The sequence below is a fragment of the Symphodus melops genome (genome assembly GCF_947650265.1).
Source record: "Symphodus melops genome assembly, chromosome: 20".
In the NCBI taxonomy this organism is placed as follows: Eukaryota; Metazoa; Chordata; class Actinopteri; order Labriformes; family Labridae; genus Symphodus; species Symphodus melops.
This window is the reverse complement of record NC_136710.1, coordinates 15,750,252-15,762,459: the sequence shown is the minus strand read 5'-3', so window position 1 is coordinate 15,762,459 and position 12,208 is coordinate 15,750,252. Positions and strand designations below refer to the sequence as shown.

The window sequence follows — 12,208 nt, the reverse complement described above, 5'->3', positions numbered from 1 at the left end:
TTGGAAGGGCCCCCGGTCTCCAGGGGTCATTGTTGCAGAGGGCCTCGACAGACTCTTCTAAAGTGTCATGGTAGTTTTCCGCAGTGCAAAAGCTTAAAAGCAAATGAGAGTCAAATAACAAAAATGATGAAAAAGGAAACATTTTACAATCCTAAATTCCTGTCACGTTTTGTCGTGACTTACAGTGTAATCCAGTTCTGTGTGTGATTCAGATGAGGGTCACCTATATTTCTCAGCGTGCAGCCTGCTGTACTGTAAGTGGCTTTGTGGACTCCCTGCTCCATTCTATTAGACAGAGTAAACGTCATTAAGAGAGGAGCTGAAGCAATTTTGTGTCTTACTCCCTTTGCTTTCTCTGTGTACCGTCTGTCACTCTTTTTCACGACTGATTGTGTTGCGCGCGCACACACACACATATACTCAAACACTTATAAGGCAAAAGAAGGGAACATTTGCCAGATGGCTGTGAATACTAGTGGGACTAATACTAACATTATCGTGTCCCTCTCTTCTCTCTTTTTTCTCCTCCTGTCCTTACATCCCTCCTTCCTCTCTACCTCTCGCTTGCCTTCCTGCATCCTTGTTTCCAGGCTTTCTCAGTACCGGCGATCAATCCGCTAAGGGAAACTACGGCCTGTTGGATCAGATTCAGGCTCTGCGTTGGCTCAACGAGAATATCGGCCACTTCGGTGGAGACCCAGAGAGGATCACCATCTTTGGCTCTGGAGCTGGGGCGTCATGTGTCAACCTCCTCATCCTCTCACACCACTCAGAAGGTAATCAAACGCTCTTTTTTTGTTTGTTTCGAGGTGCAGCATGCATTCTACTTAAACCTTTGCTATTTAATATGTGTATTTATTTCACAAAGCTTTTATTGTAGCAAATCTTTCATGCACATGGTTCCCACTGGTCATGGGACTCCAGAAATATCCAGATTTATTTTTGTGCTGTTAATGGCCCGGATCAAACCCTTTCAGTGACTCATTAACCACACATTTCTTGACTAATGAGTTGTGTCTGCTTACATGAATGCCACCTGATCCGATGACATTTTCAGCCCCAAGCTTGGATCATTCCTTGCTTATCCCAGAATAGATCAGAGCAGAGGCTCAGTCTGCAGGGACTTGGGTTGGAAAACCGGAGGGTTGCCGGTTCAAGTCCTGGTCCGGACCAAGTCTGGATGATGGTCTGGTTAGCTGGAGAGGTGCCATTTCACTTCCTGAGCACTTCTGATGTGCCCTTGAGCAAGACTCTTTGTGACATAACAGATTATTTAGTGTTATAATTTAAAAACTGTTTAAACTAGTAGTATTGAATGGAACACCATTCAACAGTGTCATACCTAGAAGTAAGAGGAAGTGTAGATCAGCCTCTAGAAGCCTTCCTAGTATTGAAGTGAAGACAATAACTTTTATAAAACAGTTTGAGAAATTCAACATTTGGAATGTGTTTCTATAAAAGCTAAACTGAAAAATGTAAAAATATTGTATTTTACAGTGTTTCTAGGTTGTGCCCCTTATGTTAGGCTTGCTGCGGTAAATGAATGAACTGAAGTTATCCAGGGGACGTTGGTTGCCTCGTGGTCATGCTGGGTTGTGGATCTTCCGAATTCAGCCTCGGCTCGCTTTGCCGCATGTCATCCCCCCACTCTCAGCTCCCAACATTTCCTGTCTCTCTTCAGCTGTCCAATAAAAGGACAAATCTATGTTTAATTGCTTTTTGAAAATGTAACCTTGGCAGCAAGGTCCTGTTCTTTCTTCTTGGTCAGTTGTCGAATCAGCTAGCAGCAATCAGCCTGGACATCTCTCAGTCCTATGACGTTCATTTCCTCAAATGCGAACACTTCTTGTACCTTTAACTGAGACTTTCAGCAGTCATGCAGCTTTTTAGTCATGTTGGATCCAAATTATTCTTTTATAAATCTTTATAGAGAGTAAATGACACTAAAGCTCCAGCATTACCTGACGCTGTGATTCGAGCGCCCCTGGCTGTCTTAACGCTCCACCACTCTGCAGCAGAATCCCACTCATCCCCACCCCCCTCCTGTCGGAAACCTACATCCATGTGACCTCAACCTCCCCATTACCAGCAACACAGCCCCAGGGCACAATGTTAACATTGAACCACAGACAGAGAGGGGGCCTACGGACCAATCGCATTTGATCTGAAGTGAGATCAGTGAGGCTGCCGACCCGCAGCCAAATGGCCACACACTCGCTCGCCTTTGATCATGCTGTTCTTGAAGCTGTCCTCTTCCGATCGTAGCTTGTCTTTCAGCGACGATGCTCGAGGACTCTCCTTCACTCCTTTATCTCCCTCCTCTTTTCATTTTTTGTCTGACACACAAACTGCAAAGGACAGAAACAGAGTAAAAATGGTGGGTGAAAAGAAAGACAGAGATCAGAGACAGTGTGTTTCACACAACCACACATCTGTTTCAACCAACATTCTGCGTGTGTGTGTGTGTGTGTGTGTGTGTCTGACAAACCACAGACGTCTTACATGTCTCTAACTCTGTCTCATTCTGTGTGTGCGTGTAGATGTGCCTTGAAAACAAATGTACAACTTCCAAGCTTGAGTGAGCATCTGTCTGCTGTTGCCATGTAACCTTGTACATTTAAAACACCCTCTCTCGCTGTCATTGTTGTCAGATAACCTTTCATATCAACACAGGAATACCCAACTTTTTATTCCTTCGTAGCATTGACCCACTTAGACCAATCATGAACTGTACAATTGTATAAACATCTTGGTGTCATCTTGCATTGTATAAGTCAACCATTCAGAATGCAGATCCAAAGCTCACGAATGACGTGCTCCCACTGTCAAGCACGACCTCTGCTGGTTCAATCAGGACAAAGTATTATCAGTTAACCTTAATAAGACCCACAGACAGGAACGTGAGGTGAGATCCAGGTGTGTTTCATCTGCTCTGAAATGTCAGAATGCAGACCACAGCAAAGGTTTCTCCCTTCTACATCTTTTGTGGTAGGAGGGGGAAAGACCCATTAAACAATGCGGCCTGCTGTCAACATCGTGCGTTCAGATATTATCTGGGATTTTGCAGAGATACAGGTTTGGGAATGGGCTTGTGGCTCTGCTCTCGCTGCTCAAGAGTATGCAGCTCTATCACCAATATTTCAAATAGCCTAGAAATTTATCCGGGCTGTTATCTGGCCCACTTGTACTCTGCAAGGCACGGGACATACAATCAATCTTAATTTTGCTAAATTCAAAATATGTCGTGTGTCTTAATACTGGAAGCCATTCTCAGATTTCAAAAACAGGAAAACTAGCCATTTCCCCATCTCTTGGTCTTTATGCTAAGAAAACTAATGACCTCCCAGTTCCCTGCTTACTGACACAATTTTGGCATAAACCATCTATAATATAAAAACAATAAAGTGATAAGTAACTTAAATAACTTAGTTTCCATAATTATATTTATTTCATGTGTGTTTCCTAAACCTGTTCATTAACGATTATGAATTTTGAGATGGCAGCCCGAACTGACAGTCATCGCAGTTTAACCTTTTTTGTGTGTGTGTGAGCCCCACTTTAGCAGCTGAGGGACCCTATCGTTTGGGAAAGCCTGTATTAACCTCGTGTTTTCTGTTGCTGACAACCAACCTCTTCACACTTCCATCTGTCCACTGTTGTGCATCTGCGTTGTCATCGCCCCATCATCATTGTCCTCATCTTCATCAGCATCTAACGGTGTACCATCAGCCCTCTAGACGCCGCCTGTCTGTCATGCTCCCCCCCCCCACCCCCCCCAACCCTCCTCCCCGCCAGGGATGCTAGGTAAGGAGTCTGTCATCCCCACCCTTAAGGGACACCAATCATGTCAACAACACAGCGTCACAAATCAAGCCTGACAGCAGAGACGTGCAGGATGGATGGCAGGAGGGAAGTGGCAGACAGGGAGGAGGGAGGAGTTGTAAGTTATCTGTTATGATGAAGGGAAGGGAAAAATAGAGGGGGAGACAGTATCCGTGGTAAAGTTTTATACGTGTTAAAGAGGAAGGGATGAAAGGTAGTGACACTGTGGAGAAAGGAAAACGGGTAGGAGCCAGAAAATGTGAAGATGTGGCAATCAGACAACAGAAGTTGCCAAAAAGGGAAAGGAACTGTGCAGGGAAGGCAAGAGGCACTTAGGGAGGGACAAAGAAACTGATTTTGAAGACGAATGAAACACTACTACTTTCTCTTCCTCTCTCTCCCTCTCTCTCTCTCTCTCTGTCTTTTACCCTCTCCTCCTTTCACTGCAGACTACTGCATGTAGGTATAGCTGTTTCCCTGCTACTTCTTCCTATAATTGATTTCCCAGGGAAAGGGGGGCTCTGCAGCGCTGCTTAATAATTAACTGACCAATCTGCAGCCCAGGAGAGGGAAGAGAAAGGAAAAAAGGAGCGCAGGAGGGAACGAGTGAGGCAGGCGGCCCCTTAACGAGCCACTTGAGTGGTTCAAATAGCACAGGACAGGCAGAGCTAAGGAGACAGAGAGAGACAAAGTGGAGGAGAGAAAGCAAGACGCAGCAAGAGAGAGTCGGAGAGAAGAAGCAGCTAGCACAAGACAGAAGAAAATGGCTCTCTTGACATCGCAGATGAGCTTAGTCCTGCTTCTTTCTGTAATGTATTTTTGCAGCTGCAAACACATAGCATGCTCCATTTGAGTGTCTGTAGTTCTATCTTTTCTAAATCAGGGAAAATACTTAAATGAAAGAAGTCAAAATCTATATTATTTTGTTAATGAGGTTACATTCTGACAGTAGATACAAAGAAAACGATATGTGGAAGAAAGAATGTAAACAAAGTGACATGTCATTTAGCAAGATCAAAGCAGAAGGTTTTTTAGGATGTTAAAATCATTTGACCTAAATATCCTTTCTTTTCCATCTTACCTTTCAGGTCTGTTCCACAGAGCTATAGCCCAGAGTGGGACTGCCATCTCCAGCTGGTCTGTCAACTACCAGCCCCTCAAATACACAAAGAGCCTTGCCCGAAAGGTGGGCTGCACCTACACAGAGACAGCCGACCTGGTTGACTGTCTGAGACGCAAGAACTTCAGGGAGCTGGTGGATCAAGACATCCAGCCAGCTCGCTACCACATCGCGTTTGGACCTGTGGTGGACGGAGACGTGGTGCCTGACGACCCAGAGATCCTCATGCAGCAGGTGATTGTCTGGCACCAGTGACAAGACATGTTCATACTGGATTCATACTGTGTAGAGGTCGAGTAAAAAGAGCTATTGACACACCAGATAGAGGAGAAGATAAATACATTTTAGCAGTAAGTGAGTGCGACCTTTCTGCGTTGTCAGCAACTGGTAACACACTGAGACTTAAAGTGGAAAAAGCTGCATTGTAGGTGGTGTATATTGTTTTTGTGGTACTGTTAAAACCAGTCTCTTTAAAAATGTTGCATACACTGTAGATTGTTGCAGGCTAACTCTTCAAAGCTGCTGTATAGAGCTTTCAGTATGTGTTTTGGCGCCCCCTGTTGGCAAGACAGTACCACTGATGCCTTAGCTGATCTTTTCCTGTGCTCAGTCGATTTCTGACAAGAAATGTCATACTGCTTTCTGTTTACCATTAAAAAGAAGGAAAATACAGTCTCTTCAGTGAGTTGTAAACAGTCTTCGCTGACACCTTCCACCAGGCAGTGGTTATAGGTGTTGAATATTCAATTATAATATCTGATGGTCTTGTTTGCTTATTTAGGCCAAAAAGAGGTATCACTCTTAATTCACTCTGTTTCAAGATGATAGGATCTAAAGAGGCCTAAAGATTGAAGTCACAAGTCATATCACATTTTTCATGAACAGAAATCAGTAATACCTAACTGTAAATAAACTATCAGGCCTGGAGAGATAGTTTCATTAGAGTTACATCTCACATTTTTTGGAATACTGAAGCTGAGAAAACAAGACTCAGGACATTTACGGCTACTTCTTTTCCAGCCTGTCACATTAGTTCTGTTTACATGTAAGAAATAATCAGAGATTAGCATCAAAAGGTTTCTGTGTTTTTTTGATGGGGAACAATTTAGCCACATCACAAAGCATGAAATTGAGCTGTTGATTGACAGGACTGACTTCAAAAACAACATGTGTTAAGAGGTTTAGCTGAACTGTTTCTGTAGAATTTATCTTTGATTTGTGAGCTTACATCGGAGTAAATGTTTTCTTAAGTTAACATATGGCAGGAATTTAGAAAAACAGGTATCATGTACCTGAGTTGGAGTTCTACCGCACCTTAAAGAGTGAAAGCCCCTGGAGAATTGACTGGAAATATTAGAAATGCAATGTTATTAAAATGTAATGCATCATGAAGCATACACAAAATCTGAGAAAAAATTAACATTCATTTGTCAATCAGAATCATCCCCCATTCATTGTGTATTACAACTGTCTGACTTACAACCTCTGATTTAGTTTTCCAGGATCTCTCCAGATTTACAATTCTTAGTATTAATATCAAACAGAAAAGATTAACAAAACTTAATTGAGTTTACATTCATATAATAAAACAAACACAGAGACCTGCTCTGTTAACGCAATCTTATCACTCAAAATGTTCTTCCACCATTTGTCCACTAGGGGGAGTTCCTCAACTATGACATCCTAATAGGAGTCAACCAAGGAGAGGGGTTGAAGTTTGTGGATGACAGCGAGGACAATGATGGCATCTCAGCTGCAGCATTCGACTACACCATCTCTAACTTTGTGGACAACCTGTATGGCTACCCTGAGGGTGAGAAATCACATCAGTTTACTCCTCCAGGCTTATAATGTCTTTTATATATTATGTCCTGAACCACCTCTCAGATCAGAGAACTTTGTGTGTAATTGTTAATACTCGTTTCAGGAATCATGACATTTTCTGGATTTAATTAAAGGAAATAATCTAAATAAAGAGATAATAGGGGACTTTTTTGATAATCATCGACCAAATATGCTCCCTGATACCTGACCAAGGAGTGACATGATTTTCAAAAGTTCTTAAAAACAAATTTTATGAAATAATGAGAAAAGGTAAATGTGAGACGAGCAATGAGTACCAACCAACACATACAGTTCAAACCCAAGAGATCACCAAATGTATCACTGAGATTATCCTACACTATGGTAGGTCTGTCTTTGGCCTTTAAGGCTCTGTGGGCCCTGATGCAGTTTCTCATCATCCCCCAGAGAGCCAGATCCCAATCACTGTGCTGTTGTTTGGAATAGATCAGCCTGCAAACCTCTCACAGCAGGAAACAATCCAAATAGAGATACATTTAAATAGCGTAGTCACACTTTCTCTCAAGTTCTTGTCACTCATCAGCTCTCTGCTACGTTTATGGTCTCTGTTAACCTTTGTGCTGCTCAGTCTTTTTCATTATCTTTTAACTATTCCCCTCACAAACAGGAGCCTCTCTAGTTTTTTGTTGTTGTTGTCTTGACTATGAGGAACTGTCATTCCAGTTTCTCAGGGCGAAGATTTTTAATTTTTCCTGATAGTTATTTCAGGTTCTTGTAGCAATCAAGTTACTTTTGTTTTGAGTATTTGTCCTTCCAGTTCCCCATAGCAACATGAAGTCATCAACCCTCTATTCTTTAAAAAAGAAAATCTAAATGCTCTGTCCGTCATGAATTTTTTCTCAGCTTGTTAAGTTTTTTCTTTCTGCTACTTTCTTGTCCCTTCCCCCCATCCTGCACTTTATCCTCCAGGCAAAGACATCCTGAGGGAGACCATTAAGTTCATGTACACAGACTGGGCAGACAGGGACAATGGGGACATGCGAAGGAAGACCCTCTTAGCTCTGTTTACAGACCACCAATGGGTGGCGCCGGCAGTGGCCACCGCCAAACTCCACGCTGAGTTTCAGTCCCCGGTATACTTTTACACCTTCTACCATCACTGCCAGACCGAGACACGACCTGAGTGGGCTGATGCCGCCCATGGAGATGAGATACCCTACGTGTTTGGCGTGCCCATGATCGGTGCCACTGACCTGTTCCCCTGCAACTTCTCAAAGAATGACGTGATGTTGAGTGCTGTGGTTATGACTTACTGGACCAACTTTGCCAAGACTGGGTAGGCCTTGTTCATATTTGTTATTATCAGTATATTATAGACAGAGCCCCACATATCTAAGCCTTTTAAAATTGAAACTGTTCAAAAAAGATGATCACAGATATGATGGGTGACACAGTGAATTACTGAGTTAGAAAGTTTTAGGGTTAACAGAAGTGTTTTTTCTTCACAAAAAAACTTAATTTAGAAATATGTATTTACACTGTTAAATATTGTTTATATTATTGTTAAACAAAACTAGTTTAATCTAAAAAGCCATCAATGACTGGACTGGAGAACAAGTTCCAAATACATGTCCCAATCAAAGCAACAAAACCAATGCCCAATGTTCTTTCCAATTTTGAAATAATTATCCATCCACATTTGTATTTTCTTAAGATTACGAGCACATAGCCTTTGAATCCATTCAAAAGATGTCACATTAATCCCGTACAAAATATAACAAAACAGATAAACTCATACCAAGCTCACAATAATACTCCAACATGCTGACAGGGTCAAAAACTGTTTAATACATTTTAGCTCTGACATACAATGTCAACCAATCCTGGTATGAACAAATATCTGCTCTTCAATAATGCTCTTATCTGCTACTTGTGCTGCAGTCAGTGCTTAATTCGTTTTAAACAGGGATGTGCTTGAAAAGTCGACTTAAGGAGTCAAGTCGGCACCCTGGCTATTCAAAACCGTCCGGTTATTAGTCCATTCATCCATTTTCCACCGCTTATCCGGGGCTGGGTCGCGGGGGCAGCAGTCTAAGCAGAGACGCTCAGACTTCCTTCGCCCCAGATACTTCCTCCAGCTCTTCCGGTGGGACCCCGAGGCATTCCCAGGACAGCAGAGAGATATACTGTAGTCTCTCCAGCGCGTCCTAGGTCTACCTCGAGGCCTCCTCTGGTAGAGACATGCCCGGTACACCTCCCTAGGGAGGCATCCAGGCGGCATCCGGACTGATGCCCGAACCACCTCAGCTGACTCCTCTCGATGTGGAGGAATGGCGGCTCTACTCTGAGTGCCTCCCCGCTGGCCGAGTTCCTCACCCTATCTCTAGGGGTGTATTCACACCTTCACTAGAAACAAACTTGAAACTAAACCCAGCCAAAGAGGTAGTCTCAGTTCGCTTCTGAACAAACCCTGGTACGCTTCGTCTAGGGTGTGAAAGCAACCAGACCTGAGTCCGGCCCAGTTCTAAAAATCCTATGCCATTTTGGACATCATAGGCTCCTGATGCCACTCGTGTTAAGGGAAATATTTTTTTGGGTAGGAGCACAGTGTTCTTTTTTGCTTCTATTGCCTACCTATATAAGCACTGATCTTCGGTCTATCTTTCAGACACTTACACTGGTGTTTCATTGCTCTGTTCTTTTTTTATCCAATACTTTTAAATCACACAGACTACGAACATATCAGGAGCGTTTTCCTGGGGCTTCACTTTATTTTTCCCTCGTGGCAGTCTGATCCTCTTCCTTTCCCCCTGCGCCACATACTTCATTTGATAACCTCAGCCATAATTATCATAACACCAGTTGATTGCCTACACACAAGCATACGTGTGTATGCACCCAAAAGGTGTGCCCAGCCACCCTAGGGAGAAAGCCCATTTTAGCCGCTTGTATCCAGGATCTTGTTCTTTAGGTCATGACCCAAAGCTCATGACCATAGGTGAGGGTAGGAACGAAGATCGACCGGTAAATCGAGAGCTTCGCCTTTCGGCTTAGCCTTTTGGCTTAGCTCCTTCTTCACCACGACGGACCGATACAGCAATTGCATGACTGCGGATGCTGCATTGATCTGTCTGTCGATCTCACGCTCCATCCTTCCCTCACTCATGAACAAGACCCCAAGATAATTGATCTCCTCCACCTGGGGCAAGGACTCCCCACAAAGGGCAAGCCACCTTTTTCCAGTCAAGAACCATGGCATCAGATTTACTACCCCACCAGGGTATAGTAGGGTCTTTTAGAGGTTTGAACCAGAGAATTAGAGAGAGCTCTCCATGTTAAGATGATCCCACGATCCAAATGTTGACTTGATGTAAGTAATGTAAGTTCTTAGTTAAAACCTTAGAAAACAAGCCTTACATTTTGAAAAGCCCTGAATGAACCCTTGTTTTAAAAACCTGTTACTAAGATGGCAACTTTGTCCTCCATTAGGGATCCAAACCTGCCAGTCCCTCAAGACACCAAGTTCATTCACACAAAGCCCAACCGATTTGAAGAGGTCATCTGGACCAAGTTCAACTCCAAGGACAAGCAGTACCTCCACATCGGCTTAAAACCTCGTGTTAGAGACAACTACAGGGCCAACAAGGTGGCCTTCTGGCTGGAATTAGTTCCCCACCTCCATAGTCTACATGAGGAGCTGTTCCCCACCACTACCCGCTCCCCATCAGGCCCGGGCCCAGGAACCCACAGACCCTGGCTCAGAACACCTGGCCCTCGCACAACCCGTCACCCTTACCCTACCTTCCCTTCTGATCCAGAGCCCGAGGGTTCAGAGCGTCCACACCAGGACCTCTTCCCAGGAGACACCCGAGACTACTCCACTGAGCTGAGTGTGACGGTCGCTGTTGGAGCATCGCTCCTCTTCCTCAACATTTTGGCCTTTGCCGCACTTTACTACAAGCGTGACAAGCGACATGAGATGCGGCGTCACCGACTTTCTCCCACACGAGGTGGCCCTGCCAACGACCTGGCGCACAGTCAGGAGGAGGAGATCATGTCCCTGCAGATGAAGCACTCAGAGCATGATGCCCACCACGACATGGAGCCACTCCGGCCCCATGACATCCTTCGACCCGCCTGCCCACCTGACTACACCCTGGCTTTGCGCCGTGCCCCGGATGATGTGCCACTGATGACACCTAACACCATCACCATGATCCCCAGCACCATCACCAGCATGCAACCCCTCCATGCCTTCAACACATTCCCTTCCACCGGCCACAACAACACCCTGCCCCATCCTCACTCGACCACCAGGGTATAGTAGGGACTGGCCCAACACAGTGCCACCTAAGGACCAGGGAAACTGGCTCTGATCTAGAAGTGAGGCCTCTGGAGGTGGGCCTTTGTTCTGTACTCTTTTTCTTTTGTTTCTCCAAAAAGAACTTCCTTCATCATGTGCTGTCAAACTTAGCAGCTCCACTGGTGGTGTGTGGAGAAGTGAACTGAAAGACAGCATATGATCAGTCTGGGGCTGATTTAGATCTTTCAAAGATACTTTTTTCAAAGGTCTGCGGTATCCAGACTAAAGCCCCCTAACATTTGTCAAAAGGACGAATGCTATTCGCCACTTGCTGTTTTCCCTTTTTTACTTTTCCGTCTTCTCTTTTTTCACTCCCTTGTGTGTTATGTGCATATATCGTTCTCTTTTCTACATCTGTGTCTTATCTCGGCTTTGTTGCTCTCATCTGACATGTGACTCTCTCCCTTTGTTCTGAGGAATTATGAACTATCGAGCTGTAGAAGGCCTTCTGGGTACATAGGGTACATACAGTTATCATATACCTATGAAAACATTGACCAGCATTCTTGGTGCCAAGTATGTACTACTGTGTTTGCTTTCTCATTGAGGGAGAAAAAAAACCTAGAGAAAATTCTACAGTGTTCCTATTTACTCTCAATTACAGATGCTGTGTGTTCTCATGACAAAGTGCCAAACTGGCCCTCGATTGTGTTCTCAGTTTTTCATTTTCTGTTTATTTTTTTAAGCCATTTGTTTAACTGTTGTTTTCTTGTGGAAAGATTTTTTTGCTGAAAATATAGATATAGAGAAATGATATTATATATATATAGTTATATATAAATATGTACAAAGGAGAAAGTATATCAAAGGGTTTTCTCAGTGGGGATCTATGCATGAATTCTTTTTAAAGGTGATGATGGGGGAAAGGACACTGTATCTGTCAATGCACGTTTCCCAAATCTAATCAAATCACATCGGTCCAGTCTGGATGTTTTGTTTTATGTCACAGGGAACAATAACGCCACACAAAATCTTGTAATAACCAAACAAATCCTTGTCTCTACACTCATTTGTTGAAAAATGTCATTGTCATAAATCTCAAAAGATGTTGGGGTCAACACAACAACTGTGAACACACTCCTCTATTCATTTTCTCCGTA

The 12,208-nt window shown here is 43.7% G+C and overlaps 1 protein-coding gene across 2 annotated transcripts in view; it reads left to right on the top strand.

Annotated features, from left to right (window-relative positions):
• The window catches only part of LOC306841788 (neuroligin-2-like), a 216,698-nt gene extending 204,782 nt beyond the window's left edge, over positions 1-11,916 (top strand). For both annotated transcript variants that reach the window (XM_079371776.1, XM_079371775.1), the window contains 5 exons: positions 591-776; positions 4,911-5,176; positions 6,602-6,755; positions 7,715-8,081; positions 10,235-11,916. In XM_079371776.1, the coding sequence (XP_079227902.1) occupies positions 591-776; positions 4,911-5,176; positions 6,602-6,755; positions 7,715-8,081; positions 10,235-11,069 (1,808 nt within the window). In that variant the 3' untranslated portion in view covers positions 11,070-11,916. The remainder of the gene's footprint in view (positions 1-590; positions 777-4,910; positions 5,177-6,601; positions 6,756-7,714; positions 8,082-10,234) is intronic.
• The last annotated feature ends 292 nt before the right edge of the window (positions 11,917-12,208 follow it).